General features: G+C 38.6%; 1 protein-coding gene across 2 annotated transcripts in view; it reads left to right on the top strand.

Moving 5' to 3' along the window:
• Positions 1-27,160, top strand: part of AMMECR1 (AMMECR nuclear protein 1) — a gene marked incomplete at its 5' end in the record, with an annotated part of 105,106 nt that overhangs the window by 64,974 nt on the left and 12,972 nt on the right. For both annotated transcript variants that reach the window (XM_082864300.1, XM_082864301.1), the window contains one exon: positions 21,370-21,484. In XM_082864300.1, coding sequence (XP_082720426.1) covers positions 21,370-21,484 — 115 coding nt within the window. The remainder of the gene's footprint in view (positions 1-21,369; positions 21,485-27,160) is intronic.

Below are 27,160 nucleotides of genomic sequence, written 5' to 3'. Positions count from 1 at the left end.
TAATAGCAGTGTTGGTTGGTACATTGTCCATGTCACATGTTTCTTAATAGGCTTTCAAGAATTTTGCCAGTATGAGAAGTCATTTCATATATTCAAGGTCCAACATACCAGAGACTCAATCATGGCAACATGGCAAATTAATGATGCAGTGGAGGAGAAACCAGCAGATGGCTTGGGGATGCTAGCCCAGAAATTAGTAACATATTTAGTCTTTGGGATGCCAGTGAAGCTAAACAAGGCACTTAAGTGTTATTTGTAGGCTTACGTCATAGGCCAAAGAGGTGGGAAGAAAGGGTGACGGGGGCATGATAGAGCAGAAATTCTGTGGAATTGTTTAATGTCAGAGTTGATTGCTGCTGTTCTGTCTCTTGCCTTAGGTGTATCCCATTTTAAGTTCAAGACTAAGAAAACCTTTCAGAAAGAAAATTGAAAAATTTCAAAGCAAATAAATTAGTAAACGCTCATGGCTGTCAAGTTTCACGTTGCAGATTCCATCTTCTGTTTCCCAAAGGATTCACCCAGGGTTTTCCCCAAACCCCCAGAGTTACTGCTGCTTTTTTGTGTGTGCTCATTACACACTGCTTGGTGCCTCTGTTACGGCACTTGCTTTATCTTGCCTTGCAGTGTCCTTAGTTTCTTACATGATTGTCTTCCCTACCTAGATGGATAGTCCCTTGGGAACCTGGGCTAAATTTTTCACATCTTTGCACCCCTTAAGTAGCTGTGGGGGATTAGGCATAGATCAAAATAAATGTTTGAATAAGAGAGTTCCCTTAGTATACTGAAATCATTGTTTACTTAGGTACATAAGGTAATTAAAGAAAATGTTAGGACCCTATGCAAGGGAAGTGGGAAATGAAGATTAAAGCATCTCTGAACATGTAAACCATAGGACAATAAAATTATTTTACAAAAGCAATTTACTTTCATTTTTAGGAACCTAGATATAACCTAAGGTGAGACATATCTATATTTTGTTCTCTATTTATAATTTTAACTCAAGGAGTTTTTTAACACCTTATTTGCTTTACAGTTGCATCAGCTGTCAATTAATGAAGGATGGGAACACAGTTCTTATGAGAGGCTTTTCAAGGTTGACAAAATATTTCAGTATCCTAGTTGCAGCTGCTAAGTCTTGCTATTATAAAGTGAAAAACTGAAATAAAAGTTTAACATGTGCTTCCATATATACTAATTCTACAAATGTGATGAATGAGAAACAGAAATAGCCTGAAGAAAGGAAATGAGAGTGATATTTAGCGTCCTATATATTACCTGTAGTGCACAATTGCAACTTATAAGCATTTGGTGCCACGAGGCTGATTATTAGAATTGTTTCACGAGGGACATTTTATTCCCAGTGGCACTACTGTCCAGGTATTTTTTTTAAGTCCTCGGAGATGGCCATTTCTGGGAAGTTTTACATGTACTTCCTAGTCTTAAAAAGGTTTGGGTTAGTGGGTGATGGTTTGTCAGAAATGATCTTTCTGTGATGGCCAGACACCTTGCGGGGATCAAAGTTTGAGGTGAGCAACCCCAGGTAATGTCTTCGTGTTGTGCCATTTATTAGTGTCTAGTTAACTATGCTTGAATCTGTTAATGGATGAAACCACACAGAAAGGCTGTGTTGACATAGAAATAAAACTTGAGTTCAACAAACAAAACAGTACTTCACCCCCTCTTTCCCAATGAAGAAGGTTTGGGCTAGGGATTGCGACAACATTTTGATCATTGTATTTATTAGCAAGTTCAAGAAAATCCCCTTGAGAGATGCCTCTCAAGGGCTCCATTTGTGATTATTTGTGGGAATATTCGCTCAGGGAGTGGATCCTACCCTACTGTGAGCCCGACTTTCCTTGTCATTCCCCCTGCGATAAATACTATGCAATACTTGTCTGTGTAAGAAATAAACAGTTTGGGGATTAAATAGAATGCAGTGGAAAAAAAGAAGTCCTTTTGATATGCATTTGATAGGAATGTGTTAATTTCAACAAAACATCTGGTATAAAAAAAGTTGTGAATGCAGGACATCTGAGGGAGTTGTGGAAGGAGAAGGGATTTACTGTGCTTAACAATTGCCAGTAGTCAGGCCACTTCCAAGTTGTGATTTTGTCAGACTTGGAAATTAAGTGGGATCAAATCTACTCAGCCCTTCAGTGGGAGAAGATCTAAATCCAGCTGCAGCAAGGAGCAGTTTACTGATTAAGAACTAAGGCTGTACCCAGTGTCTCTTCGCTAGTTTTCATGCTATTAAGGGCAATGCTTAATATTGCCCTTTTTATATTCTGGGTCAAAAAAAAAAAAAAAAAAAGACTGCCTTTGTGGTTTACTGGTTGAACTTGTACAGCTGAATCTACAGTAAAAGGTCTTTCTTGGCGTTATTTTACTACAGATTTCAGTGTTCTTACTGTTCTACTTATTTTCTTAATAAGGTAATTCAAACTTAGAATAGTTACTGTAGTTTCAAAGCTTGATTGAAAGATGCATTCAGTATTTTCTCTAAATAAGCAGCAATTATAACAGCACAGCTGTAGTTAAAGATAGAATTTATTATGAATCCTGGCAGTCTTGCTTCTCAATTACACCAGGCTGAAATAAGGTTTATTCAGTTCAATTCCACATTTATTGAGCACTTAACTCAGCATGGTACTGTACCAGGTACTGTGGAGCTACAAAGATGAACAATGCATGATCTCTACCCTCCATGAGCCTGTAGTCTTGTAAGAGAGATGGATGGACACACAAAAGAACGATGAGGAAGAAAGCATAAGTGCTATTTAGATGTATAAACAACACCACTGGAAGTTAGAGGAATTAGCTGTGGTTGGACAGACTGTAGAAGGTTTTACAGAAGAACTGACATTTAAGCTGAACCTCTGTGGACATTTATGACTCCATTTCAACATTTAAAAGTGAGGATGTGGAGAGGGTATGCATTATGTGTCCAAAAAACTTCCTGAGCCAAATGCAAGGAGGCGGAACAGTGTATGTTGTTCGGGGGAGAGCAGTGAGTAACCCTGTGTGGCTTGAGCTCCAGTGAGAACAGTGGGAGAGAAAATGATAGACTGGGGCTGGATTTTTTTTTTTCTAATGGCATTAAGTTGCTGTTGAAAGATTTTCAGCAGAGTAAGAAGATCATTAGGGATGACTCCGGCTGCTTGTACATCGGATGGAGTGAAAAGGATAGAGATGAGAGACAGAACAGTGCAGAGGCTAATTTTAAATATTCCAAATGAGAGATGCTACAGGCCTGAATTAGATTAGTAGCAGGAAGGATGTAAAGAGACGTATAACAGAGACATGGTAGTTATAGAGCAAGATGAGACTGTATGTGGGGAGTAAGGTAAAGGGAAGAGTTGACGATGGCTCCAAAGGTTCTTTCTTTTGTGACGGGGAGATGGCACAATTACAAGTGATAGGCAACACGGGGAGAGGTACACTTTTGACACATTGCTTGTAGAAGAGTCATTTTTAATGTCAAAGTAATTTTGGCTTTAATCTTAGGTTATCTTTTTTTCTGAATTTGAGCCTTGAAGATTTTTTAAATTAAAATTTTATTGAAAATTGTTTCCTTTCAACGGTAGTGAGAGTGAAGTATCCTCTTTAATGTATTATTGTCTTATTTCACTTCTGTTTTCCTCCAGTTTTGCTGAGGTATAATTGCCATACAGCACTTTTTAAGTTTAAGGTGTGCAGCATCATGACTTGACTTGCACATATCATGAAATGGTGACCACAGTAAGTTTAGTAAACATCCATCATCATCTCATATAGATAAAAGGAAAAGAAAAAAAAGTTTTTCCTTGTGACGAGAACTCTTACGATTTACTCTCTTAACAGCTTTCATATATAACATACAGCAGTGCTAATTATCTTTATCATGTTGTACATTACATCCCTGGTCCTTATTTATCTTATAACTGGAAGTTTGTGCCTTTGACTGCCTTCATCCAGTTCCCCCTCCCCTCACACCCACCTCTGGTAGCCACAAATCTCATCTCCTTTCCTATGAGTTTGTTTTTGAAGTACAGTTGTCCTGCAACAGTGTGTTAGTTCCTGTTGCACAACATAGTGATTTGATATTTCTGTACATTTCAAAACGATCACCACGATAACCCTAGTTACCATCTGTCACCATGCAAAGATATTAGGTAATTATCGACTATATTCCCCACACCGTACATTTCATTCCCGTGACTCGTTTATTTTGCAACTGGAAGTTTGTATTGATACTTCTTAATCTCCTTCACTTTAAAAAATATATATATATGTATTATTTTATCAGATAGTATTATTATTTAATATATTATTTTATATAAAGGCATAATAAGGAAAATAGGGGAACAAGATCCTTGATATCATTATTTTCTTTTAGCCCATGCCACAAAGCAAAACTCAGAAAATAAAAGATAATTTTTATAGGCTACACTTGCTTGAAAAAACATTGATGTTGAAACGTTTGTTAGTGTACAACTAAACCCTCAAAATTCCTTTTCTAACTAAATATACATTTTGTGGATGAGAAATCTATAAAGAAATAAATGTTAGTAAACACTGGATGGTTGTTATGGAATTTAAATATCTGTACTTATTACCTAAGAATGTCTGGGTTTCAAGGCTGAATTAAAATAGATTCCAGGCTTCCTTAAAGGTAAACAGCACATCTGTTAATTTGTCTAGGACGATGGAAACTGACTGAATTTTGTATTATGATAAAAGTCAGCATCTTCCCTTCCATCTATTTAGCAATACTTCTGGGTAATCTTTTCTCCTTTGGGGAACTTTCCAGATGTTTTGTGAACATGATTCCAATTTAGAAGAATTGTTTTTATATTGTAGCTGACTGATGTCCTAACTCTGAAACTCTCAGACTGGTGTAATTCTATCCAAGTGTTCCTCTGCAGTATGTGTAGGAGCGCCCTGTGACACTTCGGCTTCCTCAGCTGGCCTAGACTGTCAAAGCTGCCTATAGGGGCAGTTTCCTGGAGTCAATGAATCCAGCCCCTATTGCAGTAATTTCCATTAACAAAGAAAATAACATTGCCAGGTATCATCCAGGGTCACTGAGTTTTGAGCAGTGTTCGTATAGTACAGTGAACGTGAACAGCTAATCCCACAAGATTATTTAGATGGTTCCTTAGGTACAAATGTCGACTTGTATATTCCAAAAGGAAGAGAAGCCCTGAAATGTAGTGAAAATCACAGGATGGTTGCTGTTGTATACATGGTTAAAAGAACCATCTTCAAATAAAAGATTGCAAACATTAATTTTAATGCTAATGCATTATAATAGTCCAGCATTAAGTAGTGAAACAATCTTAGACAAGTGTCCAATCTGTATTATGACTACATTTATTTCTTAATATTTCTTTAGAAAATTAATCGCCAGTGCTTAGTTTTATCTGGGTATGGATTATGCCTTCTATGATCTTCCACGGAAAAAACCTCCCAGACCAGAACAACTCGGAGCTACCTCACTCGGCCCAGCAGTTGGCTTGTGTCTTGTGTTTGCTGACCACCTTAAATATTTGCCTATACCAGGCATAATTTCAAAAGTAAAATTCCCGTCTGAAAAAAAAAATGGTTCCGAAGAACCTAGGGGCAGGACAGGACTAAAGACGCAGACATAGAGAATGGACTTGAGGACACGGGGAGGGGGAAGGGTAAGCTGGGACGAAGCGAGAGAGTGGCATGGACATATATACACTACCAGATGTAAAATAGACAGCTAGTGGGAAGCAGCCGCATAGCACGGGGAGATCAGCTCGGTGCCTTGTGACCACCTAGAGGGCTGGGATAGGGAGGGTGGGAGGGAGGGAGATGCAAGAGGGAGGAGATATGGGGATATATGTATAGGTATAGCTGATTCACTTTGTTATAAAGCAGAAACTAACACAACAATGTAAAGCAATTATACTCCAATAAAGATGTTACCAAAAAAACCTGTATATGAATAAATTGATTTTATAAATAGAAAAAGAAAGAGTCACAAGCTTATGGTGTCCAGATGTTGATGATTTTGAGACTGTGGACCCTCTCATAGCTCTCATTTTAACACTGATACAGAGATTGACACAGATGATCAACCCAGTAGATAATGAGACCTATGGTTTTTTGTTTGTTTGATTGTTTGTTTTTTGTTTAAATTGAAGTATAGTTGATTTACAATGTTGTGTTTCCGGTGTACAGCAGAGTGATTCACTTATACATATATATACGTATTCTTCTTCATATTCTTTTCCATAATGGCTTATTACAGGATATTGAATATAGTTCCTTGTGCTATACAGTAGGACCTTGTTGTTTATTTCATATATAGTAGTTTGTATTTGCAAATCCCAAATTCCTAATTTATCCCTCCCCATCCCCTTTCCCCTTTGGTAACCACAAGTTTGTTTTCTATGTCTGTGAGTCTGTTTCTGTTTTGTAAATAAGTTCATTTGTATCATTTTTTTAGATTCCACATATAAGTGATATATGATATTTATCTTCCTCTGTCTGACTTACTTCACTTAGTATGATAATCTCTAGGGCCATCCATGTTGCTGCAAATGGCATTATTTCATTCTTTTTTATGGCTGAGCAGTATTCCATTGTATATATGTACCACATCTTCTTTATCCATTCCTCTGTCGATGGACATTTAGGTTGCTTCCATGTCTTGCTATCGTAAATAGTGCTGCTGTGAACATTGGGGTGCGTGTATCTTTTCAAATTACAGTTTTCTCTGGATATATACCCAGGAGTGGGATTGCAGGATCATATGGCAACTCTATTTTTAGTTTTTAAAGGAACCTCCATACTATTTTCCATAGTAGCTGCACCAATTTACATTCCCACCAGCAGTGTAGGAGGGTTCCCTTTTCTCTGCACCCTCTCCAGCATTTGTTATTTGTAGATGGCCATTCTGTAATGGCCATTTGTAATGATGGCCATTCTGACCAGAGTGAGGTGAAACCTCATTGTAGTTTTGATTTGCATTAAGAGACCTGTGTTTTAAAAGAGAGTATATAAATTAGGAGTTTGGGATTAACATATACAGACTACTATATAAAAAATAGATAATCAACAAGGACCTACTGTATAGCACAGGGAACTCAGTATTCTGTAATAACCTATATGGGAAAAGAATCTGAGAAAGAATGGATATATGTATATGTATAACTGAATCACTTTGCTGTACACCTGAAACTCACACAACATTGTAAATCAACTATACTCTACCATAAAATAAAATTTGTTTTAAAAAAGAGAGTGTAGACTTTCTTGCCCAAAACCATTTCAAAGAACTTTTTTCCCTATAAAATTTACTGGCTAGCATTTCACTTTTGTTGGAACATTGACCTATGATTATTTTATTCAGTATTCTTGTGGGACACCTATCAATTTTAGTGTCCCAAATTTTCTTAAGCAAACACATTTCGTGGTTCTGGTATTTTCAGAGTTTCTATAGAAACTAGAAATTTGGGAACCTTTTTTTAAAAAAAATCCTACTGCTCTGATTTACAGTTCTGTATATGAAAGGAGTCTTATCACCTCAACTCAAGCGAAATTAGTAGTGTAGCCACCCATGATGTGCTAGTCCTGTGTGTCTTGTGCTTAAGGGAAACTGGTAGGAATCCAGGAGCTTACAATATTATTAGAGTGGTCATACCTAAACTTGTGACAAGGTAACCAGGCCTCTCAGGCAGTGAGCCATGTTCACAGAGGGAGCTGGAAGTCTGCCCTGTGCTAGTGAAGTCAGAGCCAGTATGGAGGTGTGAGGAGTAACAGCCTCAGGAGTACTTCCTTTGGAGAGTGATGCTCCTTTGTTGGACTTTCATTTGATACTTGTTTCATAATGACTGAATATTTAGGTTTCCCAAGGACTTTGTTGCTTTCCCTTTGATTCCCTTGTGCCTTTTGTTTGTTCTGGTGTGTAGGCCTCTAATCTAAGGGATATAAGCCTTCTTCTTGTTGTTGTTGTTCTCTCTCCCCCCTGTTTTATAGCTAGATATAACCCAAGGTATTAAACGTTTGTGACTTCTTTAGGTCAGACAGTTAGGAAGTGATTGAACTCAGTCAGGAGGCTTGGGCCATATTTCTGATTCAGTTACTAGTGATCTCCTGTAAGACTTGTACTCAGAGGTCTTTGAGTGTGACCACAACTGTAGGCGAGTAGCCTAGCAACACCAAAGTAGAAGTCAGAGCTCAGCTCCCGAATTCAAAATAATTGCAGGAAGTCCAGAATGATCAATAAAGAATGAAGGCAATATTTCTTTTAAAAATAGTTCTGCTTGGTTTAGTGACACAGGTAACTCCAAATGGGCTGAGTGTTTTTAAATAGAAGTCTTCCAGAGGTCTGCTTTTTCATACACACACCACACACACACACTCACGTGTAATTATGATGTTACAGTGCACGTAGATGGTTAATTCTAAAGTTCTGAAAATAGTTTCTCTTTCAGCAAGTCCTGTACTTCTCTTCCAACCTTAATTACAAAGTTGATTTGCTTAGCGGAGCAGACCCTTCTTTTCCTGTCAGCCTAGGTCTGTTTGAATTAACACAGATTTTGAATTAGTGGAGTTCAAATTAATGACGTTTTATTCTGCTACGAAGAGTTTGTTTTCCATCACTGATAATTATTTCCAGGAAAGTTAAGTCCACAGAAAATATTCTCTCAGTTTCCTTCACTTTGTTTACCAAAGTCTAAGAAGTGGCTTTTAGTTACATGGGGGAGGGAGAGCAAAGGAAAATGAGGTGCTACAACCTGGCCTCTCAGATGTGTGGAGCAGGCTCTGAGCAGCATTCTAAACCATTATTTCTTGTAAAAGGCAAACCAGACCTGGGCATGTTAAAGTCTAATGTGATTGAGGGAATCTGTGCTGGTGCGTACTACTTCTTTAACCCCCATAAGCCCCGTGGGTTGTCAGAACGTCTCAGTTGACGAGCATTCTGCCAGCCCCACCAGGGGGGCATCACAGGTCCACCCATCTTCTCCAGAGTCAGCTCTTCTCCCTCTAGATCATTCTCATTGCCTCTGAGGGTTGATTTCCAACAAGTCCCCTTTCCCCCTTAGACGCTTACTCACCTGAAATCCCACAGAGAACCGGAAGAGTAGGCAGAGGATATTTTTAAGGATTTTTTTTTAAATTTGTGAACTGACATCTGATTTCTTTTAGACCCATGTTCATTTAGAGAGACTGTTATCTTGTGTTTCTTTTTTCTGTGCCTGCCCTTGCTGACTTGTGATTCATCCAGTTCATAAGATTTTCCTTTATAAGAAGGTGTGAAAGGCATAAAAAAAATAGATGAGTAATATGGGTCCCTGTATGTTCCAAGCTACAGCAAAATAGTAGTAATAATCACTGCACAAACATAAGAGGCCACTGAGCTCTTCCAGGTTGCAAAGCATCTGTGTTTTCTGCGGGGGGTGGGGTGGGGTGGGGTGTGGGGGGGGGGTGGAGGGAAGGCCTGTGAGATCAAAGCAACTCTGTAACTCTATCATGGAAGTAGATTATTATCTATTTATAGCAGTCTGTGAGTTCTAGATTGAAAAATGTCACCAAACTGTGCTGCACTGTGAATGCACAGTAATCTAACTAAAGACTCAAAACGCCAGTTACCACCATAGTGAAACTTCTGTGAGGGAAGGTGTTCCACAGGACTGCAGTTGAACAGACTATGCCCCTATGTGTAGACTTGTACTTGGCATATAGCAAGCACTCAGTAAATATTTGCTGCATTAATTAGTTCACGGTCACAGATATTCTCTTCCATCAGTAATCATTAGGACTGCCACTTATTCACTACAAGTTTTGCTGCTGTGGGGGACAGAGCTATTGTCACATGACTGTAATTTAAATTGCATGGCTTTTATCCATTGCATTTTTTCCATCCCCAAATGATGCAGTTTCCTTTTAGTATCTATTGTGGTTTTCCTAATATGTACTGCAGTACAGAATCAGCAATTGTTGTTATTTCAGCAGCATATTGCGAAGCTTTTCCAACGTATTTCATTACCCCATGTGCTTGTCTCATGGAAACAAAATCAAAGTAGGACCTCTTCAATGGGGGAATTAAGTAATTTTTAATGGTAATAGAATGGGAAACTATACATGTGAAATTTTCCTTTGCCTTTGAAAATTAGATTTATCAAGATATAAACCAAACAAGAGATGAAGCATTAAAATATCCTTTTCTCTTCGACCAGGCTCACTTTAAACATTTGTTGAAAGGAATAAAGTAAAAATCTGTTCCAAGTTAAGAGACAGGAAGGTAGGTTGGATTAAAGTCCGAGGGCTTTAGCAGTACATGACGAACGACATATTTCTCCTGTGCCAGGTCCATGCATGGTGGTGTGCTATTTACTGGAAAATGGGCATTGAGGTTACCTTGCCCTGACGAGCTTATAGTCTGACATACTTATATACACACAATCAGAACACAGTGTGGCATTTACAACAAGGTCAGATTCTCTAGTTGCGAGAGCTTGATAAAAGGGAATTAAATACCTTATTTTAAAAATGTATAACTTTTCTGTTGTGCGATTCTTCTGTGTAGCTCAGCAGCTAGGGAGAAATGACAGGCCAGAATGGATGGCCCGGACTGCAAGGGCGAAAAGAACAAGGGGAAAGCGCAACAAGGAGAGAGCAACACCTACTATAAAGAGAGGTGAGGAGGGAATGGATTTAGAAACGCAGAGGAGGGCAGTAGTGATGACTGTGTTCGCTGCCCTCACAGCACAGCATTTGTGCTCTGCTGCTCCCTCACCCTTATCTGCTCAGTTTGTAGATTCTGCGTGACTTCAGCGTGCTGGCAAGTCCCAGGGGCCTGGCAGTGTTGGGAAGCTCACTGCTTTATTGTTCTAGCTGTTCCCCGGTGCCTTTGGCATCATTTTCTTCTTCCTACTCCATACATCCCTGGTAGAGTATTATTGGATTAGGACAGAGTTGGTCAACAAACATGTGAAAGATGAGTGGATGGGGCGGGGGGACAAGGGAAGTCGGGAGACGCAGCAGATGAGTCCCGACTCCACTACTCAGTAGCTGTGTGACTTTGGGCACATCACTTTCTGCTCCAGTTCTCCCAGATGTCAAGTGAAGGGTGTGGACTAGATGGTCTCTAAGTGCTTGTAGCTCTGACATTTCGTGACTCTATGACTATAGGGGTCTTGTTCTTGGAGGAACACCTATTACGGTTTCTAATATAATGTAGCATTAGCTTGTCAACTTCATGAGGCTGTTTTGAGCGTCAGCTAGGATAGAAGATGTGAAGACCCTTTAGAAATTCTATGAAGAATCATATAAAACAAAGGTGATATGAATGATTTAAAGGAAACTTTCCCCCAAAGATACCACATAGTGATAAAAATTAAGGTAGTTCCATTTAAACGAATGTAAGGAAAGGTACAGAGGCCTTAAAAACAGGCGTGTAGTTATGCTTCATTGTAGAGATATATGTCGTTGGAAATTACACAGATCAAAGAAACTGATTCTGTAACCTTGTGTGGTTAAGCAGCTAGGCTTCTGGGGGTGAGGCCCTTGACTTTTCATCCCAACCCCCATCCTTCTGCTCTTCAAGGGTATCCTCTAAACCCCAGAAAGAAACAGGCAGTGGCTTGTGTACCTTCCTCTGTCACCATCACTCATCTACTCCCCGAAGGCTGAAATAGAACATTAAAACCAGTACGGAATGGAATGGGTCATCTTGACCCAATGGCAGCTGCCTTACTTAATGTTCCCATCCCTCCCCGCACCCCCGTTCTTCTGTTTCATCTCCTTCTTGTGACATTTTACAATTCTTTCTTCCTTTCCTTGGTAGAGGAAGAAGAGGAAGAAAAGGAGGAAAACATCCAGAAGGTGGGGGAGGGGAAGAAGAGAAGGAAAATAAAGATGAAAAACATCTCGGTTGAGGCAGTGGAGAGGACTGGAGTCCTTCGCTCCCCCTTCCTCAGCAGGACCGAGTTGATAAGTTGATTTTGGACCTCATCTTCAAGACTGACTTAACCCTTTTCCTTTGTTACCTTTAGTCCCCTGTCAGAGACATCTGAGAAAATCAGAGACAGGCCCCACAGTAAGAACCAGCATGCTAGCTCTCAGCAGGCCTGCACCATCTAGGACTGACACGAGTTTAAGAAACGACAGTAAACCCGTGGGTAAGACCAAGCCCCCTTCACACGGCACACAAGTTAGAGTGACACCATATGTTTTGCAGTTTACAGAGTTTAATTTATAGATTTGATTACCATGGAAAGAGGGAAGGAAAAAAAAATTGCATGACTCTTGTGGTGAGTATGAGAGGGCTTATTCATTCACGTTGGAAAAGCAAAGTTAAAAATCAGAAACAGGCCCGCCAGCCTAGATACGTCCGAAACTAGTACTTTGGTAACGCTGTTATGACTTCCAGTAGATTAAATTTCAAATTGTGGAAAGGCTTCAGAATAAGGGAAGGCTTAGTGTCCCACTAATAGGGCTTATTAAATTTAGATAAAACAGATGTTTTTCAATGACAGCAGCTCTGAGTCACCAAGATCAAAATGGAGAAGGAAGAGAACAGAAACAAGCCAAGACTTTCACTAAAAAAGTACCATTTATCTCCGTTGCAGAACCTGCCCACACTTACAACCCAAAGCATCCAGCTAAACCCCAGGAGAAGCAGCATTAACTGGGGGAAATTCCTTAAAACTGACTGAAGGTGCGTAGACTGAAGTTGATTTGCTAACATTCTAGAGGCGCTGCTGTGAAAAGAGAACGGGCCATAGAGGCAGGCAGCCCAGAGTTCAAATGTCAACTCTCTTACCTGTGTTTGTGACCTTGGGCAAGTTGCTTAATCTCGCTGAACTCACTGAGCCTCGGTTTCCTCATCTACAAAATGGGGTTGTTTTGAGGACTCAACAAGGTAATACATGTCTAACACCTGGCTCACGGCAGGCGCTCCATAGATATCGGCTCTTTCGTATTTAAAGCTCTTTTTGCTCATAGTGTCATGTCTAAGTATATTAGGAGGACCAGTTTCTTAGAACTTGATTAAGAGCTTTAGATAAGCAGTCTCCTAAGAGGGGTGCACCCAGATGATCCATTGTGGGGCAGGAAGAAAAGATTAGCAATTCTATTTATGATCTTTTTATCTAAAATATAAGAAAGTACTGAAGTAGTATTATTTTCAACTTGTGGTTTCTTTGCAGGAATCTTCTTAAACCATTTGACCATAATGCATAGGTTAGCTAAAGCTAGATAAAGCCACTCAGGATGGACAAGGGGCTTAAGAAGATTCCTGCAAAGGAACAATGGAGTGATGATAATAGTCATACTACAAGCACAAGGCAAGGACAAGAAAAAGGGGGAGCTAGCTGCCACTTCTCCTGCAAGTCACTTTGTAACTTGGTCGGCCAAGTCATCAAGTAAAAATGAAGATAATCTAATCAGACCTGACAAGATGTCAGCCCCCAAATAAGAAGGAAATTATCAAGAACATTATTTGAAATATGTATTATACCCACTGTTTTTTTTTTTAACAACAATGCTTATTCTAAGTCTATACTATGCTTTGGATATATTAGCTATACATGCCAGTAGTACATTTATGTATTTTATAAATAAATACACATATTGAGGATGTGTGCTCAGACTTCTACTGATAAGAATGCTCAGTCAACAGTTTGGAGACCTTTGGGTTAGATGAGGAAAGCGTGGAGCTTCTCAGCTCTCATTCTCTGTCTGCTGCTTACAGAGTATTTTTGTTTTGTTTTTCCTAAGGATTTTCCTGGAGCATAACCAGTAGGATAGAGAATAACATAACCTAAATCCATTGAAGACAAATTGAGTACCGTTCAGGGAACTACGTCTCTTGGTAAACATTTTTTTTTTTGTATGGAAGTAAAAAGCCAATCCGTGCCCTGGAGATTTTTTAAAACCTAGCTCAGGAAATCTAAGAGTTACATTACAAAGCAACATGCGAATGCATGGCTGCAGGATAATGGAAATTCTTGATGAAGTACCTCGCTTGATGTAGTAGATTTCTTACTAGAAAAAAAATGTGTATACATTTAATTTCTGTACATTTACCTGCAATTCTGGGTCACTTGGTAACAAGTAAACCAGTAGCAGAGAGTGTAAAACAGATCCTTCCAGGAAAGACGCTAACCTTGTCTGACCATTCCTCTCAGCCTTCCTGTCGATGTCTTTTACATATATTCATATATTATTTTGTAATCTGTTCTTATATCCTCTGTGGCTCTTCACTTAATAAAAGGTATATAGCCTTAATAAATATCTTGAAAATGAAAGAAAATGAGATGAAGGCTTCTCAGAAACACCAGAACCTGAAAGGGTAGCCATTATCCCCTTTAGATGGTCACAGTAAATTCCTAGAGCAGATAACTTGCTTAGACCTTCTCATCATAAGGTTGAAGGGTCAATCTTAGTCCTGGGGCTCCGTTCCTTTCACCAGAACCATGATATGGAGGCAGCCCTGTGGGCATAAACTTAACAAATATGCCGATGACCAAAGTTCTTTGACAGCCACTACTTATTGAGCACCTGGTGTATGTAAGGCACTTCTGCAGGTATTATTATTTTGTCCACTTGCCACAGTAGCTCTGTGAGGAAGGTACTGGTATTATCGCCATTTTATAGGTGAGGACATGGAGGCTGGCACAGGTTAAGAGACTTGCCCAGATGTCACACAGTTAGTGTGCAGTGGAGCCAGGATCCAAATGTAGTTATGTCTGACTCTAGAATCCAAGCTCTTAGCCATTCTCCTCTGCTGTGTTCTATAGGACTGTGAAATAAGGCTCATGTATTAACGATGACTTCAGGTTTTCATTTTTAGGAGCTACATTTATTGGCAGTAAGGCACAGTTATTACACCTTGGAGAAGTGCTTTTGATGACCCTGGGGAAATAATACTTGTTCAGCGTTGTGGAAGTTTCTCTAGATTCTACGAGAAAGGCAATAAAATTTACATTTAATCCAATTCGAGAGGTAGTTCAGTTTTATAGTATCCTAACTTAGAGAACACGGAGACAAGATCCTTAGAAACGTTGAAAGTCTATGACAGGTTATTTTTGTGTTACATTCTCTTAAAAGTAGAGATTATCTCACGCTTTCAGATTTCCCAAGATGGAACTTGCTGGTGGTCATACTGTTAATCTGTTTTCCATACCCACAGATTTTTTTTTTTTTTATTGCCAAGACTATATTGAGAGCACTGTTTCAATACCATATAGTAATGAATGACCCAAGTCATATTGAGTCTTAAAGATGAACCTGAGTCATTATGTCCATTACACTCTGGTAGAATATATTTTAAAAGATTTCGTCAGAAGAATAATTAAAACAAAAACCAGTTTCTAGCAGTTCGTTTCTAAAAACCGTATCAAGTAAATCCAGAAACTCTGCAGGGAAAGCATTATGTGGATGTTACATGGAGGGAGATGAGGAATACCCGCCATATACACCAAACATTTAGCCGTATGTTTCTTCATGTATCTTGTATTTTCCAGTTGTAGTTCCACTCGACTAAATCAAATTCACAACCTCGTCTCCTAATTTAAAGGTGAGGAACTTGTGGCTGGGAGGCAGATTCTTGACACTATTGCTCTGGTCATCAGAGCATGCAGCCCACAGAGTATTTTTCCTTCCTGGTGGGCAGCTGTAGCCATCTCAGAGAGTAGAGGCTTTTAAGAATTCGAGATAAGAGCAATTCAAGAACTTTAAGCCAATCGGAGGGCACCAGGTGATAAAACTCTAAAGCCTAAGGGAATCCTGCAGGATAGGAGCCAAATAACATATGAAAACCTCCAGCACCCATCCCACTGGATTTCCCTCTCCCTCTTACCCTTCCACTCTTCCTTCCTTGTGTTCTCTCTCTGCCCCTTTGTGTGTCTCTATTTGTTTGTTTCTTTGCTTCCCACTTCATTTTCCTGCTTCTTGTTTTCTCTCCCTATCCATCTTTCCTTGCATATATTTCCTTTTTCTTTTTCTTTCCCACCTTCCTACTTTCTCTTCCTTTTGTTCCATGCCTTAGTTCTTTCCTCTGTTCCCTGTTAATTACCCATCATATCATGTTTAAAAATATATATTCCAATGAATAAATTTTAATGTTAATGTTCATCAAGCAGCAGGTAGGTTGTACTCATTACTCTAAAGGGGAAAAACATCTCCCAATTAAGTAACACTTTACATATGGCTTACAATTGAAAATTTCCCTTTTTTGGGTCACAGCTCTCACCAAAATAAGGTTCCCTTCCTCCCTCCTTAACCATGACCATGTCCTTTGTTGCTCCTCTCTACCCTTAGGTTTGATGAACCGTCACTTAACTTTTTTGCATTCTGTTTTGTGTCTATTATTTTTTTTTTTTTTTGGCTGTACGCGGGCCTCTCACTGTTGTGGCCTCTCCCGTTGTGGAGCACAGGCTCCGGACGCGCAGGCTCAGCGGCCATGGCTCACGGGCCCAGCCGCTCCGCGGCATGTGGGATCTTCCCGAACCGGGGCACGAACCCGTGTCCCCTGCATCGGCAGGCGGACTCTCAACCACTGCGCCACCAGGGAAGCCCTCTATTATTTTTTTAACAGTGAGAAGCTAACATTGCTACTTAATGTGAAAGAGAGGATATAGAAAACTTTTCAGATTTGGGTTTAGGATTCTAGTATTCTAAGTTCCTGGAATTCAGACATGTCACATGAGGAATGGCAGAATTTCCAGATGATTGAAACCCCTCGTGAAAAAGCTGTTTTGGGGTTTTTTTTTGGTCTTAATTTTAGACTAATGTATGCTTGATTTGCTTTTCTTCACCTATCCAAACAGGGATTTTTAATTTTGGTTTTAATTACTTCCTTGTCCTGAAAAATGATTGCCTGTAATTATGAAGCCCTTCGGCAGTTTGGTAACTTTCCACTGTTTAACCAATTAAGGTCATCAGTGTTTTAGAAAGCAAAGGAATGAATGGATGAGTGAGTGAATGGCTAGCTGGCTAGATTCTTAAATAATTTCTGTTGCATGCTCTATTGTTTGTGATGAGCCTTACAATATCTAAGGCTTTGTCTCTTTTCAGCTGTTTTTTTTTCCCTCATAGTTTCCAGGTACTGTCACAAACCCTTTGATTCTTTGATAGCTAATTCCTTTTTTTAATGTTCATTTTCATTAAAGTGCTATTTAACATTAGATATTAACTTTGACAGATGTTAATGCTGCTTCTCAATTAGGTGAAATAGATTCTTGGGAGGATGCCAATTTGAATTTGAATATATTTGAATTTGGTATTGAATTAAACTGTTGTTTAAACCTTAGCCATCCATCATACGGTGATGGAGCAGCCCGCAGGTTTTTGTACATAAGTGTTCTTTTTTTCCTAGCGATATTTAAACACTAGGAAATGGCTTCCTACTGTAGCAAAGATAACTTCATACGAGTTTATTACAAGATCTCTTTCTTTGTCAGTTCCTCAGACTGCCTAGAATTTAAATTGGCAGACACTACTTTGGTATAAAATGCTTTCCATGGACAATATTAATATTTTAAAGTCCTTTTTGCTCCTGCAGATTTCCAGTAGACAGGAAGTCTAGCTCTGTCTACCCTTCGGCTACTAATGAATGCTATTAAATTATTATTTATCTTCTTTAGGCAGAGGCACTGCAGGTATGAGATCAGAATTGCCTAGTAAAGCAAGCATTTCATTTTAAAATTCAAAAAGAAACCCATAATCCAGTCAAAGGTGGCAACTAAGGTACACATACTAGAAAGAATTGTGGACTTGAGTCAGAGAATCTGGGTTGTACCCCTACCTGTGTCACTAACTAGCTGGGTCACCTTGAGCAAGTCACTGCCCGACTCCAAGACAGCATAGCCTCTCTAAAGGCTAAGCTTCCACATCACATATTCTATATACTAAAGAGAACGGGGCTGAGGGAAGCTGAATCCTCTTGTTTATCAGCCATCCACACCAGCCTAGCAGCTCTGAGGTCAGTCTCCAGCCACATTTTTCATCTTTTTCTTATAATCCCTTAAATCCTTGCTAGGCTTTCATTGCTAGTTCTTTTCCCTAGGAATTTGCATTTAGAGATATTGAGGGGTTCCTGCCTTTTAGAATTTGTCTGTGTTCATGAATTTAATGAAAAGTTACTTAGAGTTGATGAAAAACGCAAGAATTAAAAGTCTTGTTTGAATGAGTGTTTCTGTAAAATCAGACTGTTTCCATCACGATTAATGTACCTTCGCTATTTCAGAGTTCTGAAGTTAAAACACTTGAGTGTTGGTATGGCGAGGCATGATTGTTATTTATGTCATTAGCCATACTAGCCCTCTCCCACTCACTCTTTGTTCTAAACATTCTTTTTTGAAAAGCCCCAAATGATTGAGCACCCAGCTCCATATCACGAGGAAAGCTTGCTAGCCTGATCCTCAGTTACGTTTTAGGTACTTGAAAATTTCATTGATTTGAAGTAATAGTTGGAATTGCACTGAGCTAAAATATACCTTTCACTGATTTGCTAGGAAATAAACAAAATAATAACTTGCCTCAAAGTGTTGAGAAATTGACTGCATGGCAACTTCAACATGTGTACTTTTTTAATGTAAAAGCTAGAGCTAGACACAAAAACCTTTTCATTAAAGGAGGCCTAGCACTATAATGAAAAAACCAGACAGTAACAGGTGTTGGCAAGGATGTAGGGAAATTGGAACCCTCGTACATTGCTGGTGGGAATGTAGAATGGTACAGCTACTATGGGAAACTGTTTGATGGTTCCTCAAAAAGTTAAACATAAAATTACCACATGACCCAGCAATTCCACTCCTAGGTATCTACCCAAGAGAAATGAAAACATTATTGTCCACACAAAAACTCATACATGAATGATCATAGCAGCATTATTCATAGTAGCCCCAAAGTGGAAATAACTCAAATGTCCTTCAGCAGATAAATGGATAACAAAATGTGATATATCCATAGAATTGAATATTATTGGGTAATTAAAAAGATGATGTACTTTTACAAAATGTAACATGTCAAATTTATCAAACAGAAAAAAATATATTAAAAAAGGATGAAGTACTGATACATGCTACAACATGGATAAAATCTCAGAAACATTATGCTAAGTGAAAGAAGCCAGACACAAATGGCCACATATTGTATGACTCCACTTACATAAAATGTCCAGAACAGGCAAATCCGTAGAGACAGAAAGGAGATTAGTGCTTGCCAGGAGCTGGGGGGAGGGGAGAATAGGGACTGACTCCTAATGGGTATAGGGTTTCTTTTTGGTGTGATGAAATGTTTTAAAATTGGATGGGGTAATGATTGTACAATTCCGAATATACTAAAAACCATTGAATTGTGTACATTAAAAGGGTGACTTTTATGGTATGTGAATTATATGTCAATAAAGCTGTTATATATGAAAAACATTTGCGACTATATTACTATAATTATTTGAAATTATAAAAGTGTATTTAAATTACAACATTTTTGCCAAGGGCTGGGAGGAGGGAGGAATGGGGAGCTGGTGTGTAATGGGTACCGTGTTTCAGTTGGGCAAGATAAAAAATGTTCTGGAGATGGTTGGTGATGGTGGATGTACAGCAATGTGAATATATTTAATCCCACAGAAATGTACACTTAAAAATGGTTAAAACGGTAATTTTTATGTTATGTATACTACCACAATAAAAATCTATAACCCGCAAAATTATATTTTATGTTATTCTAATGTATAAGGCTCTTTTCCCCTTTTTTGCTTTTCACAAGGAAAACTGAAAGTGTGATTGGCCTTTGGGTTTTTATGCATGGGATTCTTCTGGTCTGTGTTTTAGAACTTCTCTCCTGTGGCAGGTCTGGGGCTGGGGGGACGTTACACACACACCATATATGTCTTTATCTTGGCTTTGAATGACAACTTGAAAATATTTTTTTAAACTTTATTTGCCAGTTGGAAAATAAAAGAAGCCAAGCCATAGGAAATTTATGTTGTTAAATTATAAAGTAGTGAAGTGCTGTTCTCAGAGTATGAATTATCACAGATTTCCTGATTTTCTTGGTTAATCTTGGCTCCTCGAATGGGGAAAAACATGTATGCTTTATATATAACATCTCTATCTTTCTGTAAGCATTTTCCTCTGTATAGCAGGATAGAATGAACACCAAAATGTATTGAAAATACTTACAAACATAGGGGTATATTTGTACAGTAGAGTGAGTGAGTTTCTGAATGCGAAGGAAGGGATGGAAAAAAGAAAATCCAACAATGAGGAACTCACTGAAAAAGGAATTATTTCCGAAGGTCATGGAACTTTGTTATGACCCAAGCAGTTTGTAGGCTCTAAGTTTTTAACCTCTTAAGGATTAATCTGTGAAAACATTTTCTATGCCTGGCTCTGCTTTATAGGACATTTGAAGAGCGACAGCGCAAATGCCAGCAGTACCATTAATATAGTGTGTAATCAGAGGTGTGTTTGTTTTCTTGACCAGGAAGTGGTTTCTTTTAAAAGTACAAGGAACACACAGTGCCTGTGTGTGTGTGTGTGTGTGTGTGTGTGTGTGTGTGTGGTGTGTGGATGTCTTTGTGTTTTCTGTCTGTTCTACTGTTGCAGGAAGAATTACGATCTTCCAACGTTTTTGTCCTTTACAGTTGGGTTTTTCTACAGTTAGGCACTGTGGTACACTACCCTTGATTACAGGGTCCAGTCAGACTTGATGTACTCAGAAATCCATTGATGTGATTAATGGTCTCCTAATCATAATTTTATTTCCTAAGATTAGTGCTATTTCCTGAAGTGTCACAATTTTTGAGTCATATCTTGAATTATCCTTTATAGGGAACTGAAATCCTTGTATTTTTAGTGTGTAATTTGCATGATTATTTTCATTTTCTTTGATTTCTTTTGCTTGAAGAAAGTAAAATTTTTATCTTTTTTTGAACTCTTTAGATGCTGTTCTATGGTAACTGGTCAACCTAGTATGAACCTTTTTTTTTTTAACAACATGAAATATGTATATATTTTTTCCAACAGTGCTAGGTCCAGAAATCTTCCCACAAGTTTCCACTACTCTGGTTTTTATTCTCCTCAAAAGTAAAATAAAACATTGTCAGGTTCTACAAGTAACAGGGAAACATACAAGGAAATAACTGTACAGGAAATATAATTGATCGTTCAGTTTTTACAACTGAATTGGTCACAGAATTGGCTAGTAAACACAATCTACTGAATGAACAAAAATAACGACTTCTAAAACCTTTGGAGCCTGTGAATACATTTGAAGATTTGGGCACCTTTCTCACCTGAGATTTTTTTTTAATCTCATACCTTTTTCAAATGATTGCCTGCCTTTGAAACTAAGAACTCCCATATCTAGTGATTGCTTTAATATTTGCTTTGTTTCCAACAGCGCCCTTAAAGATAGCCGTTTTCCCCCAATGACAAGGGATGAGCTGCCGCGGCTGTTCTGCTCAGTGTCTCTGCTCACTAACTTCGAAGACGTCTGTGATTATTTGGACTGGGAGGTAAGGCTATAGAGAATTTTTTTTTTTTTTTTTTTTTTTGCGGTACGCGGGCCTCTCACTGCTGTGGCCTCCCCCGTTGCGGAGCGCAGGCTCCGGACGCGCAGGCTCAGCGGCCATGGCTCACGGGCCCAGTCGCTCCGCGGCATGTGGGATCCTCCCAGACCGGGGCACGAACCCGCGTCCCCTGCATCGGCAGGCGGACTCTCAACCACTGCGCCACGAGGGAAGCCCTATAGAGAATTTTTAAAGAAAAATGAAAGTAACTCCTGAGTAATTGTTTAAAAATTAGGCCCAGAAAATAACTCTTTCAGCCCATTTCCTATCGTAATGGAGGTGGAGAGTAACTTGGATAAACCTCACAGCTGATCAATGAGATTGTAAGCAAAGGAGTTTTTCTTTCTTTTTTTTTTTTTTAAAGGCAAAGTACCCTGTGTTGTTTTAATCCCCCAAACTGAATTTGCTCTTCATTTTTATCCTATTACTTCACTACAGCACCTCATAAAAGCTGTTAACAAGTAGTAGGCAGGACTGATTGGAATTTATTTCTCCTCTTATTTCCATTCCAATGCACTCTGGTGTGACTGCCACCAAGCAGTTAAGGTAGTCAGGGGATACATCACAGAAACAAGGAGCAAAAGGGTTAGGATAATACATCACTTGGGGAAGTCAGCTCATGGATAATAACAGGGTGTTGGTTAACTACAGGTAAACCATGCTAATTCATTCTTGGCTACCTTAATCTGTGTATTTACACACACTAACACGTAAGGGTATATATATCTAGGGTGTCTCTGTGCGTTGGGATTATCAGAGTAGCCTATATTGATCATATTTTTGTTCTTCGTTAGTATGTGGGGTTGAGTTGTTAAGGAAGTTCAAAGATTCTCACCATGATTTGTTTTGGTGGTTGGGGGGAGTTAGTTGAGTGTATGTCTATGAAATTTTACACGCAAACATACCCATGTTCCCTGACTGCTTACTGTATTCAAGGCATGTGCTACGTGTACAAAAGTGTTAAAATTTGGTCCCTGCCATAAACATCTTAGAGTCTAATAGCAGAGAAAAGGAGTATACACAATCACGAAGAAGTAAGTGCTGTAAGAATTAAACAATGGGAATTCAGTGATATACAGGGCATTCTTGTGCATACACATACTCGTAAATGACATGACTGTATCATGATATAACATGTTTAATTCTACTGCCTTTTTAGAATGACTGTCCCCCATGATAACTGAGATATTTTGCTTTGTGGACAGACCACTTTCTTGACAGTTAATTTTATTTTTGGCTTTCCCCTCATTCCTTGTGAGACTTTGGACAACTTACTCCATTGCGATTCAGTTTTTCCACACAGAGAAAAAGACATTTATAAAGTTCGTAATATTCATTGAAAAAAATCTCTGTGATATAAACATTGTTGTTATGCCAGAGCTATTTAAAAAAATTCTGCAGAGAGTAGGATGAAAGAGTTCCTTTCTGCATTTTGTGGTAGGGTTTTTTGGGAGCATTATTAGAATACGAAAGCATCTTAAGATTTTTTTCTAAAGGAAAAAATAAAATTTGTTGATAGTGTTGATCCTGGGAAAGTTGGAGTGTGTAAAACCTTTTATGGGATTAAAATTTCCTAACTGATTGTTTTCTATAAGTTTTATTGTTCCTATTTGAATTTTTCTTAAAGAGAAGTCCACCGATATTATAGAAATATTCCCAGTACTTTATTTTTAAATGATCCCAAATCATATCCCTTACTTATTAACAAATATTACAGTTTGGGTGGTTCTTTGACTGTTTTAAGGGGACTACTCCCTCTTCTCCAGCTAGAATTTTATTTCTGCTTTCTGAATGGCAGGGTGCGGTGTGTGTATTGGTGGGGATGGGAGTGATAATAACAGAAAGAGCCTGAGACCTAAGGGATGATTGAGCTACAAAAACACTTCTTCCCTTACTTGCAGCCACTGAGTTGGAAGTATGGTTCTGGGGGGAGGGCGTGCATTCGTGTGTGCATAAGTGTGCACGTGTGGCATGTACATGAATGTTTATTGCATAAACGTGTGTGCATGTGTTCTGGGGCAAGTTGTTAAGTAGGTGTGGGTAAGCACACCATCATCTTCTTTAGCCCACATCAAGTACTGTCTACAGCTAAAATGAACCTTGATATTATTGGACTTTTATGTTCATGAGATGTATCATCTTTCTGTTGGGAGGGTGGGAGGTAGAACATCTAAGAATTGGTACTGTGTACTCTTTGAGGGTGTATTTATCCTCTCTGATCACCATTTGAATTTCTGGAAGATTCTGTATGCTTCTACTTGGTATTGTATATTTAATACATCCCTTAAGGTTTAAATATTGATGTCTATTTTGTGATGCTTTTCGTTTAAAGAAACAACAACAAAATGCATATATTTTTGTACTTTTAATATATAAGCATTTGAAAGTGATTTAGGTACTGCTAGAATGGCTATGCTAAGAGGAAAAGACTGTCCTTTTCAGTTAGTTCATCATAGTTTAAAGTGTCTAGCATAAAAGAAATTTGTTCCCAAAGAATAAGGATGAAAATTACATTTTTGAAAAGAACATGATTTGGCCTTTAAAAAAAAATGTACCATAATCAGTGATTGAAAATGGAATGGTATTATTGTAAGAATGATATTATTAAGGTTATCCTTAATAATTCTGAAAAAGCATTGCTACTTTAAACACAGAATGCCAAAGTAGAATTAAAGACATTTTAAAAAAAGCATATGTCAATAACATTCCACTCCTAGGTATATACCCCAAAGAAATGAAAACAGATGTTGAAACAAAAACTTACACATGAATGTTCATAACAGCACTATTCACAATAGCCAAAAGGTGGAAACAACCCAAATGTCTATCAACAGATGACTGGATAAACAAAATGCATTATAGCCATGCAATTGAGTATTATTCAGCCATAAAAAGAAATGAAGTACTGATACATGCTCCAACAGGAGTGAGCCTTTGAAAACATTATGCTAAGTGAAAAGAGCCAGACACAGAGGCCACATACTGTATGATTCTATTTATATGAACTATCCAGAGTAGGCAAACCCATAAAGATAGACGGCAGATTAGTGGTTGCCAGGGTGAATGGGAAGTGACTGCTTAATGGGTACAGGGTTTCCACTGGGGGTGATGACAACGTTCTGGAACTGGATAGTAGTGATGGTTGTATAACGTTGTGAATGTACTTAATGCCACTGAATTGTACACTTTAAAGTGGTTAAAATGGTAAATTTTATGTTATGTGTATTTTACCACAATAAAAAGGAACATATGCATATATATGTATGTATTTAAACCTACTGTCCATAATAATATAGTAATTCTAAGAAGAAGAAAACTTTAAAAATTCAAAAAATATAAAGAAAGAAATGCAAGCCATTTGCGGTCGCACCATTCTGAGATAACCACTGTTAATGGTTTGGAATTATTTCTCTTCTTTTTCTGTGTCTTTGTATCAATAAAACTGCATATTTGTGTACGTAACTGAGATCATATTAAATTTACAGTCACTATTAAAAAGAGGACTGTGGGGAAGTCTTCGTTCATGGTTTACCTTTGTATATAAGTTAATTATTTATATTGTGGATTTCCTTTATGAGGAGTCAGTCTGTATTATGAAGGTATACGTTTCACTTTGAGAAATTTCACGCTGTCCAATAGGTACACGTTTTCTTCCAAGAATAAGCTATCCTTTTCACCATAAGTATCTCGCTTTAACCGGAAATGCAAGGTGCTATATATGTTTATGCCAGAGGGGGAAACAGGAGATGATTACAGAATTTCAATAGAGAATTTTTCAGTCAGGGATTGGTAATGAGTATGTTTTATATGAGCAGAAGCCTCTAACATAGGGCTTTTCTGGTGGAAGTACAGTTTGAGAGTTGACCCCCACTGGTGCAGCGTGTTACTGCAGTAGAATTCTTAATTAAAGGGACAAAAATGCCCAGATCAATGCAGGGAGAGGGCAAAGTCTAGAAGTCCCCAAGGGTAGAGTTAGGGAACTTCAGCAACAAGAAAGACATCCCTGTGGTCATGAGGATGAGGGACGTGACCAGTGGTAATAGACATCTAATTTTCAAATGACAAGTGGACTGCCACAGGGCTGGAAGTTACTCTCCATCCAAGCTTTTTAACTCAGCCTGTTTGGGAGCTGTCTTCTGGTAAACATGTCTCTAATTTTATGACGGCAGTTAGTAGGAAAATAGGATCTACATCAGACTTAGAGGCTAGCATGCTTCTATTTGATAATGTGAAGAATGTTTGATAAGTGGTTTCACAAGTGGATGCAATTAATTTCAAGTCACTGTTGAATTGACAGAATGATCAGTAATGCTTCCTTCTGTTATTCTTCCTCAAAGTAGTAATTATACATTTAAAATGGGTATCTGTAGGTAGCCTCTCAAGGAACCTGGGTAGTCATTAAAAACAACAAAGCCAGCCACAAAAGGCTGTAAAGACAAATTGGAACAGCGGTCCCTCCCTTATCATTGCCCGCATCATGATCTACTTATTGCCCTGGTAGGCATGAGAAGAATGAGGAGTGATTGAACTGGGGAAAATAATTCATTGCTGATAAGTAGAAATATCTACCTGCAAGACTAAAATGATTGTTAAATGAGGAAAATTGCTCCCCTAGGGAGAAATCTGAAGTGATCTGCCTTGTGTTTGAACACAGAAACTTATCACCATTGTTCTGTGTTCTTCAATCGACAGCACTCTCTTAATTCTGAATGGCAGCATGGCTGACAGACATGGCGCTTTAGAAAGAAAGAAAAGCTCATGCAGCATGTTGGAGTCCTCTAAAATGGTACAGAGCCTAGAACTTGTATGGTGACACTATTTGGGAGCCATGTTTCCTTTGAAAGATCTGAAAGAAGATGAAACCAATGACATCACAATCCCTGGAGTTTGACTCGTGGGATGATTCTAGGTGTATCATCTACTAGCTGCTCATTTTCAGGGAGATATAAATGAATACGCTTTTTGTTTGTAGAAGAACTTGTATAGCAAGTATGCTACCAGTGATCCTGTGGGGAACCGATGTAGCAATTTGCTGACAGATGTCAAAATATTTTATAAATTGTAGTCAGGCATCTTTTATCTCTGCTTTAGAGACAAGATCATTTTGAAGGTATGAGGAAGAAATATTTTTTGTATCCTGAAGTAGACCTTGAGATCATATTTCAGTAGATTACTGACATTTTCACAAACCATAAGGTACTTTTTGCTATATCTAGCTCCCCAAATCACTGAGATCTCACCTGTGTATACAGCTGTCACTTGTGGTCCTAAGGCAGACGGTTCCTTTTTAGCACCCAGCACTTACATGGAATAAACCCATGCTGGGTGGGGCTGGCCAGCATGATCCTTATGTGATGCCAAAAATCTGTCCCCAGACTATAAAGCTAGACCTCAAGCCCCTAGTCTCACTCTGTCCCTAAAGCACCCAAGCTTGCTGGACTGCTGGTACTCAGAGAGCTGCACTTCACTTTGAAAGCACACCTCTTGAATGATCACAGCTGATTTCTGACGTGGTCAGTTGCAGTTAATAGTAGGGTGCTTTTGTAGCAACCTTCATGAGTAAACAGATGAGGTGAATAAATCAGCTGCCATCATTATCTCACATATATTTGAGAAGTTCAT

Source organism: Leucopleurus acutus (genome assembly GCF_964270905.1).
Source record: "Leucopleurus acutus genome assembly, chromosome: X".
In the NCBI taxonomy this organism is placed as follows: Eukaryota; Metazoa; Chordata; class Mammalia; order Artiodactyla; family Delphinidae; genus Leucopleurus; species Leucopleurus acutus.
The sequence above is the reverse complement of the archived record's forward strand: the minus strand, read 5'-3'. Positions and strand labels throughout refer to the sequence as shown.